The sequence below is a fragment of the Mauremys reevesii genome, linkage group 2, assembly GCF_016161935.1.
Source record: "Mauremys reevesii isolate NIE-2019 linkage group 2, ASM1616193v1, whole genome shotgun sequence".
NCBI classification, from domain to species: domain Eukaryota; kingdom Metazoa; phylum Chordata; order Testudines; family Geoemydidae; genus Mauremys; species Mauremys reevesii.
In genome coordinates, this window is record NC_052624.1 from 81,225,040 (window position 1) to 81,246,266 (window position 21,227).

General features: G+C 45.2%; 1 protein-coding gene across 1 annotated transcript; it reads right to left on the reverse strand.

Annotated features, from left to right (window-relative positions):
- Window positions 1-10,003: 10,003 nt before the first annotated feature.
- Window positions 10,004-20,175, reverse strand: CLEC3B (C-type lectin domain family 3 member B). Its single transcript, XM_039521300.1, has 3 exons — window positions 19,912-20,175; window positions 15,506-15,604; window positions 10,004-12,109 (listed from the first exon to the last, which is right to left on the reverse strand). The coding sequence occupies exons 1-3, from the start codon at window positions 20,015-20,017 to the stop codon at window positions 11,709-11,711; spliced, it is 606 nt and encodes a 201-aa protein (XP_039377234.1). The 5' UTR covers window positions 20,018-20,175; the 3' UTR covers window positions 10,004-11,708.
- Between the last annotated feature and the right edge of the window lie 1,052 nt (window positions 20,176-21,227).

A 21,227-nucleotide genomic window follows, 5' to 3' on the forward strand; every position in this document is an offset into this window, starting at 1 on the left:
AGTTTTGCCATCTGTTTCAGACAATGCCACATTTTTACTGCCCATCGAAATAATGGCGTAGTTTGTACATTTATAATTCATGGCCAGCGGTTTACTTTAAACCCATTTTTGGTGGCATTTTGTTAGTAGCTTTTTGTAGCGTAAGGGACTGCAGCTGGACAGCTGTGGCAATGAGCCCTGTCCGACTCTTTCAGAGCCTGCATTTCCCTTCAGTACTGTATGCACCACAGCTGAGCTCAGCCAATATGCTACTGGGACTGAACCCTGAGGACTGTGGTTGTATAATCCAGGAGTTCCTTGCTGATGAATTGGCTCCCTTTGGCAGTCAATCAGAGCCCTGCCTGCGACACTCAGAGCAACGCATGAGGCACAGCTTTTCAGTCATGCAGTGGTTCAAACACACATCACTTTCTTAGGATGGGTTGATGGCCATACAGGGGGAGCACGTGTGATTGTGCCTGGGTGCTTACACTTTGACTTGTCTGTTCTCATGGTGGTCCTGAGACAGTAGCACTTACCGAGCTACCCTGTGCTCATGGTACTAAAACAGTCAGGAGCTACCCTGTGCTCATGGTACTAAAACAGTCAGCTTGCTGACATGTACAAGCTCTTCACCTCCTCCACAGGATTCCCTCTAGCACGATTGGAGGACAACAGTGGAGGCGAGAGGTTGCCCACGCCACCTTCTCTCTGCTGCTGTGGAGCTGGCCATGGCCAAGGGGAATTTATTTGCACTCCAGGTGCAATCAGTGTGTTGGGTGTACGTATATGAAATGGTGGAGGCAGTAATTGGGTCTGCTTGGTAAAGGTGTGTTGGGATATGAGGACATGTGTGGATTCCTAGGGAGGGGAGGGGGGAGGGTGTTTGTGATATGAGGAGATCTATGTTTTTCACCTTCTCATGTGTGAGGAAAGGAAAAGAGGTGCCTGGGTCCCTTCAGTACCCGGCATGCATCATGTCGGTGCAGTATTGTGTAGGTTGTGTCAGGAGCTGGGCACAAGGGCTTTATGACAATGGTGAGCTGGGATATGAGAGCAGTCTAAGCATTTATCTTCTTCATGCCCTCCAGGCAAAGAGTGCGGTCCGTGTCTGGTGACCCTGTAGTGAACAGCAGAGGTACTTGGTAGAGCTGTGTGCGTGAGATCTGTGGTTTAGTTGGCGGTATGCGACAGAGCTATGACAGCGATAGGAGGAGATCTGTGTCGCTCCTGATGTGTGAGCACAGCGGAGAGGTGCGTGCAGTACGCATCACCTCTGTGCAGAATTGTGTAAGTTATGCCTGTGGCAGGGCATAGGGCATTTATTACAATGGCTATTGTTGTCAGTGAGGTGGAATGTGAGTGGATTTGAATGATGGGCAAGTGAAAGGGTAGGCTGAGCTGGTATCCTGCAAGTAGGCCTAAATGTGTACATGTACGCCAGGATCAGGGACCTCCTGAATCTGATAGAGCCCATGGGAGTCTTTGCTGTGTGCCTACTGAGACATTGCTCAGAGAGGGTGGAGGGAAAGGGGCCTGGGCAATCTTTGTTGTTGTTCCCCTCTTTATCCTGTGATAGTGCTAGATGGAACCCTATAGAGGAGAGTGAAGGGGCTATAAAAGGAGGTGAAGAGTTTGTACATTTCAGCAGGGTTGGCAGAGTAAAGGTGAGTGTGTTAGCTGGGCATACTGGGGCACTGCTGACAGAGGGCAGAGTTCAGGTTGTGTGGGCACCCTTCCCTGTGCATTTCCTGGGTTTCAGATGCTTCAGTTTTGCTCCACTCACCATTCTGCAAGGAGACGACATGCCACCAAGCAACGTTAATGTAGCTTTTTTGCCATTGAATTTCCTAGCCTTTTGAACAGGAAAAGAGAGTTGGTAGGAGTTGGTAGTCAGTTACACAGCTGTATAGCATCTCTTGCAATTTGCATACCAAGCCAGCAAGCCCCTCCTCATTCCCCGCACCCTACATATGAGCTTCAGTATGCCTCCCTTGCCATCGCCCCTGACCCGTTCACTACCCCTCCCCACAACCTGGCTCCATCCCCACTACTCAACCCAGACTCCCTCATGGCAAGCAGGGAACACATCTCTCTGAAGTCTTCACTCCCTGGTATACAAATGTTTGTATTTCTGTTACTTCCCTCTTCCTATGACTCATCCAGAGTTCCTGGAGTGCAGGACATCTGTGTTACAGTGGAGCTGTGTTTCACAATGGTTAGAGGGTGGAGTTTGTGGCAGGGCCAGTGACAGAAACCATAGACTGTGTCCGTTCCAAACTATTGAATGTTTTAGGTTTGAGACACAGATCCTCTGACCCCTGTCCAATAGATGCACCCTACCTCTGAGGACAGTGAGGTGTCAGAGCTTGTAGCGTTTCTATGCCATACTGTACACATTTTCTGCTCAGGCATGAAACCCTCCAATTTCCCAATGAATGTCCTTCCCACAGTTACTAATAGCTTCCATATTGTCGCTGTAGTGATTTTTCAGCCACTCATCAAATCAGAGAAAACTGTCACAGCTCCTGGACACAAATCTCAGCTGTGGTCCAAATTTGCTCCTATGCATTATCTGAGGAGCACAGCAGGAATAAAGCCCACATCATTTCTGCCACAATGAGCCACCACCATGTCCGGTAGATCACAACCTCTTACGTCACTAGTTAGAGGCTGCAGAGTGGGCAAAAAACATGATGCCACAGTGCAGACCACCTCTCCCCACCCAACTCAGCCTGTAGTCAGCAATCCCCGTGCCATGGCGTATTCCTTGCTCTTCCACAAACTTCTGCAACCTTGTGATCTAGGAGTCCCCCAGAATCCCCATGTTGGCAATCCTGGCAGTGCACATATTTCTTTTCCTTCAGTGGACAAGGTACATGTGCTGTCAGTCCCAAACCTCCATGCTACGTGTCTTTGGAAACATCACAGTAATTTCCGATCAGATCAGAAAGTGGTCACTCCCCTCCCTTCCCCACCACTGCCTAGTCAAATACACATTTTCACAAACAGCCAGTCCAAGGCTTGACTGCCAACAGTCCTCATTTCCCGCCTCTGACCAGAGCAAGACAGTACAGTGCTGGGGAGCTGGGGGGGAACTGGCTGGAGCCTCTCTATTGTTGGTTCATGAGTGGCTGGCGAAAACATTCATATAACACAGCTGGGTGTATCCCTGACTGTGAACGTTTGTGTGAGTGCAGGACCTGGAGGGGTTTGCAGCTTGTCACATAATCACAGTGTGAGAGGGAGCCTAGGTTGGTTAGACAAAGGGCTCAGTGGTACCCCAGTTCCAGGTTGCACCCCAAGAATGCATCTCACAGCTGGGCAGTATAAGATGCACATTTCTGGGGGAAAGTCTGGGACTGGGAGTTTTCTGGTGTTGCCTGCAGTGTAATTTTAAGAGTGGTTAGCTATAGTACTCATACAATATAGCTGGGAGTGATTTACATGCTAGAGGCTGTGTGTGAGCCATGGTTGCTCTCACAGCAAAGCAATGCCAGAGGCACCCCAGGTTGGAGAATTGAGGCAACACAGCTGTTCATCAGTCCAGATTGTACCCTGGGTAATGTCACACCTTTAAACATCAGGTAAGCAACTGAGTAAAATTAATCCTTTCATTTATATCAAAGAAAAGTTGTTCTGAAAATAAGAGACTAATATTTTGCTTCCAAAGGAGAGAGACTTTAAAGGTTTTGATTGTTTGTTTTGTACAATCATTCAATTTCAGTTTCAGTATAAAGACTTGTTTTAATTTGTTGTTCTTTCTTGTGTTCAATCAATAAACTTTAAACTTTACAATAAACCCAAGACCCCTTGTATCACTGTTTTTCCTGTTGGACAGCGAAAAAATTTATAACACCTTCAAGTCTTTTGACCCTTGAAATTTAACACACCTCCTCTCAAAATATTACTCTTACAGGGTGTGCAACTTTTTTGACAATGAGTAAACCAGTATTAGTGTCTTTTCATTGTTGCCATGGTAAAGGGCTGATGAGCAGCTTTGGAGGGTGGGGAGTGGTGCTGTTTAAATTTTTCATGCCAGCTTTGCAAGGCTGGTTTAAATGCATGTCCTTTGCCCAGATGCCACGACAATGGGCACATTAAAAAACAAACAAACAACAAAGCTCTTATCAGAGAGAAGCCAAGAAATGTTCTCCCTAAAACTACAGCCCAAAAGCCGATTGGAATTGCAGTTCTCTTCAGCTGAAATGCTGTGCTGCTCTGGCTGTAAGAGAAAACAGTGACATCCAGTGGTGAGATAGGGGAGCTGGTTGGTGCTTACGGTTCCGTTTAGGTTTAAGCTTTGTTACAGTGATAGGAGTTGGACTAGAAATGACTAAAACAGGCTGGACTTTCCCTATGGTTCTAGTGAGAACAGTCAGTGCACAAGCAGGAGTGAATCACTGGGGAGTTGCAGTGTTAAATGAGCAGAGGGACAAGAAGGGGCGTGAATCACTCGGGAGTGAATCACTCGGGAGCTGCAGTGTTAAATGGGCCTTAGAGGGACAAAAAGAGGCACAAATCAGTTACCTGAGGGCTACATTACTTGCCCATTTTTTATGCCTCAAGAACTGTGTGTTTAAAAGTGAGATTTGAAACTCCTGCACCAAGGCTGACTTGAGGCTTTGAAATCCTAATGCTTCTTTGTGTGTGTTATCTTAACAGCCCAGTGCTGCATCCATGCCCATCATCCAAACCAAAAATAAATACCCCCACTTGCTATGTGTCCCAGAAATGCTGCTGAGGCAGCAATGTGGGAACTGCCAAACATGACACAAATAGAGCCAACAGGATATGATTCCCACGCAAGCGTAACGGATGTATTTCTCAGTGAACAGCTGGATCCTAGATCTTTCTGGAAAAAATTCCATGCAGCGTTCAGCCCTGACTACTAGCTGTAGCATCTACTGACTGTAACAGCAAAGATATCTGAGTCTGGGGCACGGAGACCTGGGAAGAAGGTGGTGAAGGAATTCTCTCCAAGTGAGTCTTCCAGCGGGGGTAGGCAGATTTGTCGTAGCCCAGAAGGGATCATTAGATCATCTAGTGCAGTGGCTCTCAAAGCCAGTCCTCTGCTTCTTCAGAGAAAGCCCCTGCCAGGCCAGGCCGGCGTGTTTACCTGCCGCATCCGCAGGTTCGGCCAATTGCAGCTCCCAGTGGCCACGGTTTGCTGCTCCAGGCCAATGAGGGCTGCAGGAAGTGGCAGCCAGCACATCCCTTGGCCCGTGCCACTTCCCGCAGACCCGCATTGGCTTGGAGCGGCAAACCACGGCCACTGGGAGCCAGGATCAGCTGAACCTGTGGATGTGGCAGGTAAACAAACCGGCCCGGCCTGCCAGAGAGGCTTTCCCTGAACAAGCAGCAGACTGGCTTTGAGAACCACTGTTCTAGTCTGACCTTCTCTATACCACAGGTCACCAACCCCACCCAGTACCGGGCACTCTAAGCCCAACTTGTGATAGCTGGGCTCACGCTAGCCTGGTACAAATAGTGGCATGAACAACATTGTGGCACTGGTGGAGGCTCAGGCCAGCCACCTGAGCTCAGACCCACCCTACCCCCTTTGTCCAAACTCAATGGCTAGCCCAAGCCTCAACTAGTGCTGCAGCTATTTTTAGTGCACAAGTGTGAGCCCTGCTAGCTGTCTATATGGTGGCCAGACAGCAAATGTGAAAAATCGGGACGGGGGTGGGGGGTAATAGGAGCCTATATAAGAAAAAGACCCAAAAATCAGGACTGTTCCTATAAAATTGGGACATCTGATCACCCTAGCTGTCTACCTGGGCTGAGCGGCTCGCTCCCAGCTGCAGTGTAGACACCCTAAGACTTTTGTGGGCCAGATCTGCAGCCAGGGCAAACCAGCATAACTCCACTGAAGTCAGTAGCCAAACTCAAGAAATCAGAAGTCAGTGGCACTACAACTGTTCTTCCCTGTTGAGGATCTGGCCATGTAACTTCATCTATCGCATATACATACACCTCAGGCTTCACCTTCCCATCAACCTCTTACAAGCCCACAGCCAGCAGAGCAGCGTACTCAGCGGCCCAAAGTCTGGCATGACGTCTCTGCATATTGTTTTAATAGCAGGTGCTGCCATAAATGTTACTAAAGTCCAAAGCTCTTAGTTGAAATGTAACTTCCACAATGATTTTACTAGGAAAGAGCAGAGATGTGTGTCCATTAGCTAGTGTACCTTTGGTTAAAACTGAGCGTGGTGAACAGCTTTCTTCTATCTGTTTGAGTGTTAGTACCGTCACACAGCTGAGGAAAGATCAAAAGGTGATGTATGCATCGACTCCCAGCAGATGGGATACATCTGTTTTGGACAGTTGCCGTTAAGCAATCCTCAGTGCAGCCAGGCTTCATGCTTTAAAGTGATCTTGATGTATTTAATGGAGGCACAGAATCCTGGGCTGGCCTCAGAAATTAGTGACAAAGGCCCAGCTCCACAAAGGGATATTGGTGTTGCAACTCTCAGCATGACAGCAAAATCACAGGAACAGCACTGTGATTCACGACGTCTGCGTTAGGCAGCTGGGCTCCCTGCACGCTGAATGAGGGGAGAGAGGCACCTTACAGTGCGATCCACAAAAGCCAGCAGGCTGGGTGGGAGGCAGCTCAGCTATCGGCCAACCAGAGGGGCATGGGAGGTACAGATGAGGCTTGGGGAGGCTCCTCAAAAGAGGTTGGCAATGCAGACAGGCAAATGCTATGGATGCAGCGCGGGTCACTTCCCTTTGGCAGCGTGCCGGCCCACCACTTTGGGAGTGCTGGAAGCGAAGCTCCTGAGAAGTGCGGGCAGGGCACCAGTGCCCGGACCGTGGCCCTACCCATAAACGGCCCTGCCCCTGTTCTGCCTCTTTCCTCTAGGTGCAGCCTGCCCACTACTTGCTCCTCTCTGCTGCTCCTCTGCTTCCTCTCAGGGGACGAGGCGGAATGGGGGCAGGCCCTTGGGGGAGCGGAGTCATGATCTAGGCACGGGTGGGCCCCCCACTTCTAGGGAGCTTTTGGCACTCGCATATAAGCCTCCCTCAAAGGAAGACATACGTGCCACCTATGCAGAGGAGGAGGGGGAGGTAGCTCCTCCCCTGTCTCAGAGGTAGGTGCCCATCTCTGCTAGTGATCCACGAATGAGAACCAGCTGTCTGGAATGAGGCAACTTAGGCATCTAAGTTGTTTCTTGAGGGAATGAATTAGGCATCTCCCTTACGCCGTATAAAATGGCTGGTGGAGGTGGTGGTACCCACCCTCTAACTCAGTGGTTAGAGCACTCACCTGGGAGGCAGGAGACCCCTGTTCAAATCCTTCCCTGCCCCCACAGGCAGAGAGGAAAATTGAACCGGCATCTGCATCTAACCACTGGGCTAAAAAGCTATAAGGTGGCTTCTTCTAGCAGTGGTCAAATTTTGAACAGGTCCTGATCCTACCAGCTTGGGTCCTGCACGCAACGAAAGGGCTGAATGCTTGTCGTCCCAGGCTGTGTGAATTGCTCCGGGGCTTAGGCAAGAGAGAGGCATCTGGATACCTAGAGGGAGGCAGTAGGATGTCCACAGGCAGAAACATAGGTGCCTAGGGACCTTTTACCCTGATAATTTCATCGCTAAGTAGATTTAGGCACCTACAGGATTTGGCAGGAGTTTTGTGCGATGACAAACCCCAGATTTCGGCACCTAAATACCTTTGTGGATCAGGGCCAAAGTGCCATCAGTGCTATGTTGATTCTCATCCTCGCTCTTTCCCTCCATCAGTTTTCCATTGCATTTGGAGTCTCTGGTGGAAGCTCTGTAGGCTGTGCTAACACAAATCATTTAAAGGAGAAGAGGAGAGAGCGGGCCAAAGATGGTTGGGAACCTCAGAAATGTCCACACGTCCACCTCTTAGCGATCAATGACAAACAGCCTTTCAATTTGTTATGTAAAGAGCTTGTCTGGGCAGTTTTAAAGCTCACAGTTCAGCACCTTCAACAAGTAATAAAGGTTAGAAAAATAATAAAGCCACAAATAGAGCTATCAAAACCCAGAACCGGTCCTGGCATCTTACACCCAAAGATGGGAAGAGAGAAATATTTTTGACTTTCAAACGGCAATATATTTATGAAGTATGATTTCTTTATGCTAGTATAGCATGTGTGCATATATATGTATTTTTATAGAGAGAGAGGCAGTGAATCTACTGAGAGCAGCTCATTATCCTGTAGCTTTTCGCTTCTCTATCTCCTATGCTCACACTATTTTCTTTTGGCATCTCCCATGGCAATTTTTTAACCTTTGCCCTCCAAGCAGACAGATGCTCCAAGCCATAAAGTTCAGAACTTTCCCAGAGCTTGGAGTTGTTTGCATCTGGGGGTTTCATTTTTTCCATGTCCAGTTCCAAGGCTCCTTTTTAAAAGACCTAAATTAATTTCCCTGATCATAAATCTGGGCCCCAAGACTTGTCACTTGCATACAGTCAGTGATCAGGTAAGTTAGCCTTCAAAACATGGACAGTATTTGTGGGTGCACGTGTCCCAATATCAAGGGAGCCAGCCCTTAGCGTAGAGTGTCAGACTGTATACAGTGAGGTCACTTATACTGAAGCTGCTTTATAGGGCCTGAGCTTGAGCCATGGTGAGGGAGGGTTCTCGGGATCTTGCCCATAATTAAGTTCTAGACCGCTTCAGTGCTCTTGGTAGACTTTCACGCCTCTTGCACTAAATGGACGTAACTCTATTTTTAGTGAAGTTTTACATCACCATGCTGTGACCGATACGGCATTTTTCTGCAATGTCTTTGCAACTACTCGGTTAAGTAGTTATGTATCATTGTGGTCCAGGAATTGTATGTAATGCCATGGGGGAGGGTGACCACAGCTCCTTCAGGACAATTAAGCAAATTCACTTAAGCTGTAACATCTCCAGAGAAATACTACCACCTGGAGAGGCTCACATTTACTGGTTCAGACTGGGGTCTTCGGAGAGGAACAGAGATAAATAACTTGAGTTTAAGCTGACTCAGGACCTGCTTTCTGATCCAGGAAACAGACAGGACCTTCTGTCCAAGGAGGGCCTCAATCCTTCCTGGGAAGGATTGGAAGGACTGTGGCCTACTGAGGCCCCATCAGACTGAGGGGTAACCTCTGGGAAGCTTTTAGGAAGTGTATAGGAACTTTTTTCCCCTCAGTAATATTTTCATCTTAACAATAAATGTGCTTGCTTATAAAGAGCTGTGTCATGCCAGCAGTCACAGGTTAAGCTGTTCATAGCTTTTAGAGAGAGAGAAAAGCGCCGACTCTGGCCTTTAAGTCAGTCTGGCTTGCTGGGGATAGCACAGTGTAGGCAGGGAGCTGTGAAGCCTGGAAAAACCCCAGTCAGGAGGGAGAGAGACATGGATCTCTGCCCAGGAGAGGTGATGGCCGAGGAGCTAGGAGCCCAAGTGGATGCCCTCAACGGACCATGGAGGGGGAGTACAGATGCAGTGCCCTGAACAGTGACACGTGCTAATCCCTTTGGCAGTGCAGCAATTGTTGCCCACCAGGCAGGTGTTCAGTTCTGCATTCTAAGGCAGAATGTTGTCTCTTCTCTACTCAGCTGGAGGGAGGGGAGAAGGAAGCAGGCACTGCCCTAGGAGGAGGAATTGTTGGTTCCCGTTGTTTGCTGCAGCTACTCCCAGTGTGGAAAGAGGAGGAGTTGGCCTTGATAGGGCTGCTTCCTCTTGAGAGTGAAGACATAGCCTTCCAGAAGCCCCCAGCCAAAGCCACCAGTGCCTTTTGTGACCAGAGGCCCTACCACCACTCCTGTGGGTGGGTGAGGGGATCAGAGATGGGTCTTTTGCCAGCAGGCCATTCTATTGTAGTAAAACTTCCCTTATGGTGAGGGAAGGAAATCATAGTTTGTTATAAAAGGGTTCACTGAATGTAGCCTTGTCTTTGTCCATGTGGGATATATAGTATGTGTATATAGCCTGATAACATAAGGGAGAATCCTGCAAACCATACCATGTAATAGGTTTTTTTCAATCTTTAATGCCTCTGATCCTCACACTGGTCTGGGGAGTGGCTCTGAAAGGAAATGCTAGCCGCTGAAGAAGAAAGCATTCCATTAAAACCAATTGACTTCATTCTCTGAGCAAAGCTATATAGATTTATTTTATAGTCGTGTGAACAGCGGAGAGTTTGGCAGTAGTATGCTCAGAAGTATGCACTGTCTTCCTGTTTGGCCCTCCTACTATCAATTCTGAAAGACACCCAGCTCATGTTGTTTATAAACAAATCAGTGACTTGAAATGTTATTCCAATGGGCTTTAGAAGAACATGTTACATCTGAGGCCTTTGCATGACAGTGCAAGGAATAAGTAACCTCAACTAAATGGATTATCATCAAGCACAGCAGACTTAAAGAACCAATGATACATTTCAGCAAACTTTAAGAAAAACAACTTTATCAAAGCCTCATTAAACTGTCATGGTCCAGGCCTGCCATTATGTTTCCATCATTGCTTCTTTAAAACAAATGTTTTTATTGAAATATAATCCTCTTCCTAGCAAACAAATACCGACACCAGATTTTCAGCTGGTGTCAATCATTATAGCTCCATTGTAGCCAGGGAGCAAACAAAGCTACACTGATTGACACCAGCTGAAACGCTGGCCCTGCGTGGTGAGGACATTAAGCCAAAGCAACAGATATGAGAGCATTTCAGTTATGCAATCAGATGACAAGAGTCAGCTAGGGTAACACAGTCCATTGCTAAAATAGATCATATGAGCCTTAAAGTGGCTAAATCTGATTTTCTTGGGATTCAATGATCTTTTATACCTCTACGGTTCCCAAAGAGCCCAGCCAATGGCCACAGAAACAAACTATATTGTAATTAATGAGTTAGTAAATGATCAGTACTTTTTCCAAAATAAAGCTTCCTGGTGGGATTTTTCAGAAGCACCTGGACTAACCACTTTCACTGAAATCAATTTACTTTAGGCCAGCCCTGAGTTCTTATGAAAATCCCACCCTTCTTCTGTATAGATCAGTCTACTTCTTTCTAATTCGCATGAGGATGTCCAGAGGGCCCAACCCTGCCAACATCACAGCAGTACTTTACTCTGCAAGTAGTCTCCATTTTAAAAGTCAAAGTCAGGGGAAAAGAACTTGCCCTACTGTTTGGAACAACATGTTCATCAGCATGAAACTGATTCTGATCTCGATTACAGTGAATTCTGATTTCACTGAATGAAAGCTCAGTCCGTCTCTCCTGACGCCAAACTCCCAGAGCAAGGGGAGCAGAACTGGGCCATGAATTGGCAGGAGGAAAATATTTGATTAGTTCATGGATAGCTTGATAAAATCAGCAATGATGGAAAGGGAATTGCAGGAAAAGTATCTACAGCAACAATTTAATGCGGCTCATGTAACCTACTCTATGGGTTGCAAAGTTGGAGTGTTGCACTGGTTCTTTATTAAATCACATAAGCCATCCTAGTACATTTCTGATGTAAAAAAATATATCTATAAATCATGCCTTAGTAAGAACAATGCAGCTGCTATGGAGTTGGAAGTAGCTTTTAGCCAATTAAAATGCAGCATAGATCTAATGTGCTCTAACGCATTACCAGGCCATGATGACTTTATTTGCAAATAGTTTATCTTTTTGTATATATATAATGTATATATGTGCAAATAGATAAGCTATTTATATATATTCCTGATGCCAAACAGAATAACCTGGCCTACACATCAGCAGTAGGAGCCCTGCTGTTACACAATCATGAACTGACACACATACGGCAATTTATCCTTGCATTTCTTGTCAAACCACTTGCCAATGGCAACCCCTGACAAGGCTGCACAGTTCTCCAGTTTGCCGCCATCCGGCTGGGTGGTGATCTCAGTCTCCCAGTTCCGGTAGCGGATGCTGCTGCCTGTCATGTCCACCCATTTGCCCTCAGCTGCCAGGTCATTGATGCCGAGCCAGACATCTGCTTCTGACCCAATGCTCTTCCTCATGTACTCATAGAGCGCGTCGTTTTCATCACCGTTCTGGGGGGTGCTGAGGGTGCCGCCCTGGGAGATGCAGTCTTCACTGGCCTCGTGATAGGTCTTGGTGTCGGAAAACGCAAGGAAGCACTTGAGGTGAATTTTAGTCCCCTTCAAACACACTAAGAAATGACAAAAAGACAAAGTACATGTTGTAAAGACAGTGCCTGAGAGGGGTCATCAGTAACAAATGTTACAGTCGAATTCAAAATTTCATTCTGACACCCTGTATAGAAATTGGGTAGTAGTGTATCACTGACAGCCCCCGGTCATCAGCAGGTGGGGGTTGAACCTGGGACCTCTGGAGCTAAATGCATGAGTCTCTACTGCATGAGCTAAAAACCACCTGACTCTTTAGCTAAGGCTGTAGCAGACTCATTAATCTCTAGATCAGGGGTTCTCAAACTGGGGGTCAGGATCCCTCGGGGGTCACGAGGTTATTACATGGGGAGTCATGAGCTGCCAACCTCCACCCCAAACCCCACTTTGCCTCCAGCATTTATAATGGTGTTAAATATATTAAAAAGTGTTCTTAATTTATAAAGGGGGGTTGCACTCAGAGGCTTGCTATGTGAAAGGGGTCACCAGTACAACAGGTTGAGAACCACTGCTCTAGATGGCCTAGGTACCACTAGAGGGGCACAGGGTGCTACACCAAGTAGGCGTGGGTTACAGTAGCCCTTTAAATAATTTGGAAGCCCTATAATGGGCCACTCTGTCTTACACACACTGCTGCTCTGACAGGGTATAGCTGTTGCGAGGCCTTGTATGGTTGTATATAGCTAGTAAACATGGTTATGTGGAACCCCAGCTGTGTGCATGCGCCTTCCAAATTTGCATAGAAAGCAAGAACTCAAATCCCCATTTCTCTTTGTTTTAAGTTGCTCCTAAACTTTCCCAAACAAATTCCTCATGGGCTGAACTTTTTCGTACTTGGTCTCGACCCAACATTGCAGAGTTCTGGAAAACTTGTGCATATTTGATGCAGCTGTTTGAGTTATGCAAGCATGAAAGAGACTCCCTTTTTCACAGGTTTTGATCAGAAATGTTGCACTTGCATAACTTAAGCTCTTCAGAAAAATTTCCTCCTTGCCCCATTGCTAAGAACTTTTAAGCTTTCTACTCTCTCACAATGATATAGTTGTTAGTAGAAATTACACATTTTTAAAGTTTTAAGCACTGAAAGCCTCTGGGCACCTTATTAAAAAAAAAACCCTAATAGGAGCCGTATATGAATATTCAAACTGTTTTTTAAAGTCCCATTGAACCTGGACTTGTGTCTGAAACCTAAATCTAACCCACATTCTTTTTCAAAGAAGTTATGGGACAAAATTATCCTCTTTAAGCCGCACTGTGGGTCTCAAGTCTATTGCATGTTCTGCCAACACACCTTCCACTGATGTCGATGGAAGTTCTTCACATGATATGAGTGTGGAATACTTACATTGTAAACACTTGGAACAGGGACCATCTTTTGCTATGTGTCTGTATGCTGCCTCGCACACCAGGACTGTGATCCCTGATTTGGGTCCCTAGGCAATAATGTATTACAAACCATAATAATAGAATATGCTATAGTGACCTGATTGCAATGTGGGTCAGACAAAAAGGTGATGGCTGGCTGCACAGCAAAGAGAAAACGGTGGGAAATATTAAAGTACAGGTGTGACGGGTTCAGTCACAGAGACCCCCTTGGAACTGTCACCTGATGTGATGAAACTATCTCTGAGCATGTTTTCTTTGCCAGTTTGAGACTCCAGAACCCTGTCTTGTTGAGCCAGACACATTAGCCTGCTGCAACACAGACCAGGGTCTGAAACACACATTCAAAGCTGCAAACTTAACTGAAAACAGCTCAGCAAGTACTCCTGTCTCCAGCACCCAGACACCCAGCTCCCAGTGGGATCCAAACCCCAAATAAATCTGTTTTACTCTATATAAAGCTTATGGAGGGTAAACTCATAAATTGTCCACCCTCTATAACACTGATAGAGAGCTATGCACAGCTGCTTGCTCCCCCAATATTAATCACTTACTCTGGGTTAATTAATAAACCAAAGTAATTTTAATAAGTATAAAAAGTAGGATTTAAGTTGTTTTAAGTAATAACAGACAGAGCAAAGTAAGTTACCAAGCAAAATATAACAAAACACGCAAATTTAAGCCTAATATATTAAGACACTGAATACAGGTAAATCTCAGCCTCAGAGATGTTCCAATAAGCTTCTTTCACAGATAGGGTGACCAGACAGCAAGTGTGAAAAATCGGGACAGGGGGTGGGGTGTAATAGGAGCCTATATAAGAAAAAGCTCCAAATATCGGGACTGTCCCTATAAAATCAGGACATCTGGTCACCCTATTCACAGACTAGACTTCTTCCTAGTCTGGGCCCAATCCTTTCCCTGGTACAGTACTTGTTAGTTTCAACTCAGGTGGTAACTAGGGAATTTCTCATGACTGGCAGCCCCCTTTGTTTTGTTCCACCCCCTTTTATAGCGTTTGCACAAGGCAGGAACCTTTTGTCTCTCTGGATTCTCCACCCTTCCTTCTAAATGGAAAAGCATGAGGTTTAAGATGGATTCCAGTTCAGGTGACGTGATCACATGTCACAGTAAGCCTCCTTCTTCATTACCTAGTAGCTGGAAGACACATACATAGGAAGGCTTGCAGGTAAACAAACCCATTCACAGTTCATTGATTCTTAATGGCTTCCAATTAACATGTTTACGACAGTAATACAAGTTTATATCTTATTATCCTAACTCCAGACATAGAAATAATACATGCAAACAAATAGGATGAGCACACTCAGTAGATCATAAGCTTTATAATGATACCTTACAAGAGACCTTTTGCATGAAGCATATTCCAGTTACATCATATTCATACTTATAAACATATTTCCATAAACATATGGAGTAAAACATCACAACCGGATCCCCTATATTCTATCCCTCTGACTGATGAAGGAAAAATGACCATCTGGTTTAGCTTTCTGTGTTGTTGTAGCCATGTTGGTCCCTGGATATTTAGAGAGACAAGGTGGGGGAGGTAGTATCTTTTATTGGACCAGCTTCTGTTGGTGAGAGAGACAAGCTTTCAAGCTACACAGACCTGAAGAAGAGCTCTGTGAAGTTCAAAAGCTTGTCTCTCTCACCAACAGAATGAGCCAATAAACAATATTACCTCACCGATCTTGTCCATCTGATTTAGTGCCACTGTTAAATTCTCAATATTTTTAATGAGAAGTTCCAGCATATAAAGAATTATTGAGCCATATACTGTACAATTAATGCAATTAAAAGTCTGAGCAGCTGCATCTGTCTGGAAATGTTGTAAAAATACCACACATAGCATTAATCTAATCATGAATGCATCATTAATGATGGAATTCTAGCCCAAATACACCAGGACCTCTCTTAACACCCTTGTCAACATGTACAGAGAGATTGTAACCACATTTTAATTAGCACCAATCTCAAAGCAATAACTGTGTATTCATCAATGAGCTCTTTACCTGTCTGAAGTGCTTGCTTTTCTTTCAGTAAAGCCACCTCCTGAGAGATGTTGTCAATCAGAGCCTTAAGATCTTCAATCATTTTGAGGCTCACACCATCTGTGGAACAAATCAAGAGATGAACGCAAACATCTCATGTACATCTAATGAATGCAATTGAGGTTATTAGTGTAACCAGAGCTCCTTCTCTCTCCTCCTTCAAAAGACTCCTTAAAAGACACTGGTTCCACAATGCATTCTATTGCAGGATAACCACCTGCCACTGAATTTGTATTATAGTGGCCTATACACTACCACCTGTTGCCTGTACAGCATTTGCCCACTGGGGCATTGATTGTGTTACTACTCTGGGACAGTAAAGGGGCAGTGTGTGGAACTATGGATCCGATCCAAAGCCCACTGAAGTCAATAAGAATCCTTCCATTGATTTCAATTAGCTTTGAATGAATTTCCTGGATCAATAATACAAACAGAAGGGAATTGTCGAAGAAGTCCTTAACAGAGTTCTTCTGGCTCTGTCCATACACTTTAAAGAATTTAAAGGATTAATATGTTCTCAGAAGCTTCTGAGCAAGTGTTCTCTGCCCGCTGACAGCATGTTCTAATGGTGTAATGCTTCTCAAGTATGGCTTTGTTAGTAGAGCATATCAAGCTTCGGTATCCTTGGTGGAAGTGCCTGGAATGGGTTTCTCCTGCTTAGAAAACACTGGTTCCTGTGTGTGTGGTTGAGTTGAATCTATTCCTAAAACTCATGTATTCTGTTATGTGTTTCACTCTTCAGACTCTTAAAGACTGTTTACTCCATACACTACAATTCTAATAGGGGAATAGTAAGGTCATACTGAAGTTTGAGTGAGAAACCATGGTTAGACATGTAGTTAAAGAAACTGTAGAATTCACAAAGTTTGCCAATGAGTGAGAATGAACAAAACTTTCAGGTAGTGTATTCCACACAGCAAAGATTCTTAGGGGAAGAATGGATTTTGGAAACAGTCACTGTGTTCAGTAGAGTCCCTGAAATAGTCTTATCTATGCTCAAGGATCCATTTTTCTCCCACTGTTGATGGAGTACTGGACGCTCAGCAGAGGCCATCAGCACTGTTCTCGGCTTCCATTCTAGGTGGACAGTACAGAAGAATATGAAGCACTAAGTCCCACTGCACCCCGCTTCTGGAGTCAAGTGCAATTTCCCTGCAGCACTCCTAGCCCCTGCTGGCTTAGAAGATCAGGACACAAACATGGGAGATTTGGCATGCTCACAGGGCTGGCCCAGTTTATTCTTTTTATTATTGCCTGATGTTTTCCATTTAAAATATGCACAGTCAGCACAAGATCAAACAACATTGCACTGCAACTAATGGCAACTCAAGCAAAACATATTCAGATGGCGTAAATCAACATAGTTGTATTGAAATTAGCGGCGCCATGGTGATTGACACCAGCTGAGGCTCTAGCCCAGAATTTCTATTTTGGAGAACATATCTCTTACAATCTTTACAGACCGACTAGCCTGAGGGTTTTTAATTTTGTTTTTCCTATTACTCCATATTCAACCACGTTTTTATTGAAAGTCACCTCAGAGAAAACTTTAAACCAGTTCCCAAAGGTTTCCTAGGAGCCCTGAGCAAGGTTAGATCCTCTCTCTCTTTCTCTTTCTCCACCACCACCCCTCGGCCAACTAGTTTGGTTTATCTAATGATCCCTATCTACATACTTCCTGAGCCCCTCCAAACTACTGTACCCTTCCTTCCCCTCCAAATCTAGTGCTCTTGCTTTTTTCCCATAGGGACAATGGCTTAGTTCATTTTCTTGAAGTGGGGTGTGAAGAACTTTTTGAGAGAGGCAAATCAGAGAGATGAGTTTTGCATTTAGTCCTGAAGAGACTGAGGCCTGTAATGGCTGTTGTCTCTTGAAAGCTTTGGTCCAGCTCCTGGGAAAGTCTCCCTTGTCTCCCATGAGCATGCGTCACCTCACACCCCATTGGATGACACTTCCGTTGCTCCAGTGGAGCGCAGTTCTCATGACAGGCCAGGGTCATGCTGGGAGAGAGGTCTCACTGGTAGCTAGGGCTAGTCCCATAGAGGGCTTTGAATGTCATGACAGAGTCCATGAACTGGACTCCGTATTCAGTAGGAAGCCTGTGTCTTTGCTGCTGTTTTTAGAATGTGAGCTAGATTAAAGCTAGCTGGAATATGCTGCCCCAAGCTGCAAATCTCACCTTCAGCTGCCGTGTGGACGTACCCAGAGAAGGGGAATTTTCTAGTAGTGTTGGCTCTGCAGAAGCTGGCCTGCCAGAGCGGTTGGAGGGAGCAAGAAGCTACAGGGTCTCCACAGGGATGGCCACTGTCTTCAGTGGCCCCATAGCGATCCATGAGTTTCATGGATTTTAAGACCAGAAGGGACTGTGACGAACAGCTGGTCTGATCTCTGTTCCAGATGGGTATTGACCCTCACTGTTAAAAATGGGAAGTCTCTTTTTGGGGACCAGATCATTTGGTCCATCTATGGGGATTTCATACCTCACTCTCACCAAAGAAGTGATCCACTGGAGACTCCATGAGATTTCCCTCCTGATTTTCTGTACCCTATGTGGGGTTTTCTGGGTGTGGGGGTGATCTAGCCTTTAGGAGTGATAAGATTATAAAACAATATTTAGTTCTTCTTTGGTACTCTCCTACCACTCTAATGAAGCCATTTCCCATGTAATTAAATGTGCCATTATCACTAATGTCACTGATCTATGGCTTGCTTAGAGTAATTGCAACTGCTGTAACCAGCTACTAATTGGTACTCTGGTTACTCTCATTTAGAAATAATTGAGCTTTTATCCCTTTGATGTTGCAGCAAACAGGACAATAAGGGGGTGGTATTCACTGTATCTACACAGCTGCTTCCAAGAAACTATTTCTATACCTATCCTGCCATAAATGTGGTGGTGTTTTTATGCGGAACCCTGATGTGGTAAAAGCAAATGTGACAATCTGTGCATGCAGACCATAGGCCAGGTCTCTCCTGGAAATGCCAGCTATGGTGAATTGATTAAGTAAGCAGAGTTACTACATGAGATCAGTTGGAAAGCAACATTGAAAGCCCTATAAAAGACGAGCAGTGGAGATTATCATGTGTCATGAATAGGAAACAAAAGCATCAAGAGGAGTTTATTGAGCCGCTTTAATCATTGCTCAATTAACTTTAATGGGTTCCATTAACACTGAAGCATTAGTTATTATTTTGGTACCTTTGAGGAAAACACATCGTGGGAAACTTCCCATTAATACAGCTGCTTTTGTAAGGGAGCCTCCCTAGCAATGTAATGGCTAGTAGCTTTAACCCAACATATGACCACGAAAAGAGGAAGGATGGTTTTATGGCTAAAGCATAGGAGTTCTGGCATCTATTCCTGGCTCTGCCACAAACACTGTGTGTGGTTCTTGGGGAAGTTACTTGTCTTAACCCCTCTATGCCTCACTTCCCCCATCTGCAAAGGGTGACAGCAATTCTCCCTCAGAGGGTGTTGTGAGGCTTATGGCTCCTCTGCACAGGGCATAATTCCCCAATCAAGCTCTGTGTGGGGATTTAAGATGAAATAAAAGTGCCTTGTTCTAGGTTAGTTTAAGGTTGTGTAGTTAAGGCACTGCAAAGGGATTTAGGATGCTTGAAAGTAGATTAAGCTAAACAGCAGCACGGTACTCTTATTGCGGAGTTTTTCAGGAACAGCTGGTGGACTTTAAATTCACACCCGACCTTAATCCAAATGAATTTTCAAGTGCAGACATGCCCTAAATTCATTAATGTTTCTAAAGAGTTTTGAGGATCTAGAATGGAAGATGCCATGGAAGTATAATTTTTTTTATCACATAAAAAAAATCGTTAAGAACTTGAGGCAAATGTTTTAAAATAGAATTTGGAGACCACTGCTGGTATTTGTTACTAAAGTTATATAATCATCGAAATTCTGTACTTCCTCTATTTCTTGGAGTAAATAGTCTGTCTAGTCTGCCTCTGAATTTACATCAACTCTTTTCCTTCTGTCATTTTATTTTCCTCTTAAAAAGGAATGAGGGAGATTAAGGATCATTAAAATGAGATTTTTATGCAGGAAAAAACAAAGAATGTAGAAACATAGAGATAATATATATAGTATGTTGCTATCTGAATTTTAGAACAAATGGTTCACTATGGGGACATCCTGTAGAATTTAATAGAAGACAATAACTTTGGGAAGATTTTTTTTGTAACCAAGCAATAGAATTTAAATTTCCTTGCTATAGAATTCTGCAGGATAGGTCAAAAATCCTGTAGAAAAAAAAAGCTGATGGTCTATTAAAGTCTGTACGTTTTTAGAATAATTTTGATAAAATGCTGTTAAATACAGGCCCACCAAATGAACCGTCCCAGCTCCCTACCTTTCTTGGAGCTCGTTGGCTTTTGCCTGAATGTGGAAGCTTGCTGGACTGTAACCTTCACAAGGCAAAAGAGGCACAGAAGCAAGCAGGCGCCTCGAAACTCCATTCTGCTGCTGCTCCTGACCGAGTGGATTTGGAGTGGCGTTGATCTGCCCTGAGCCAGCCTTCTTAACACAGGCTTTAATCAAAAATGTCTGTCCAAGAAATCCTTCCAGACTCACAGCATTCCAGGGGCGAGAGGGAGAAAGAATTCCACTGAGGGCTGGGACAAATACAGTATCTTGGGCTTAGAGAAAGTTCAGAGAATTTCAGTGGACACAGATAAAAAGGGATGATTCTTTTATTTCTTAGGATGGTTTTTTTAAGCATGTCAGATTGTGAGGCAAATTAACCCTGGTTAGTGATTTAAAAATATAGATGTTTATTATGTCCTGAATTATTTCCTGTGGATTTCAGTAAAGCTCTAAGGGATCGATCCTGTGTTCCTTATACATCCCAAACTCCCACTGGAATCACTGGGAGTTCGGAGTGCAAAATCAGTGTAAATTTGGCTCTTAAGGCTATAGCTGGGACCCCAGATTGTCCCCTCCCATGAGGATCCCCCCACAGGGCTCCTTTCAGTAGGAAAACATTGGGAAGGTCTCATCATGGTATTTCCCCCAAATTGTTTGGCATGGGCTGCCCCTTGCCTGCAACAAAGTGAGGGCTTTGGACCCCAGACATTGCAGATTCTCTGATACTAGAAGCCAGGGCCATTCATATGGAAACCCCATGCCTCCATGTTGTCCATCTGCCCCCTTTCAGCTCTCTCCAACTCTCCACCATGGCTTTCTCTGCAGGCAGCAACCCTTGGTTGCCATGAGAAGTGGGAGTTGGAGGAGAAGAGTGGAGAACAAGTATTGTTCCATCTCCTAGGTGCCTAGGGAACCATCTCAGAAATTCATATAGTTGGACCAGCTTCTGAGGGGTGGGATTCCCCAGGGGGTTGAGGGGAGGAACAGTGTGTTTCCATCATCCTTTCCTCTCCCGATCCCACCCCCTCACATGTGCTGGCTCACCATGTCCAGGAAGAATGGGAGATAATGCCATGAAGGGGGCTGGTCCCTTTCCCCCTTCGTTTGGGCCAGTGGAGCCTGCAGCTGCACAAGGCTTGATCTGGCTCTAGGGCATTTAGTGTAATTTTCAACATAGTTTTGTATTGGTAAATGATAAAATCATAGAAATGTAGCTCTGGAATGGACCTCAATAGGTCATATGTTCCAGTCCCCTGCACTGAGGCAGGACTAAGTATTATTCTAGACCATCCCTGACAGGTG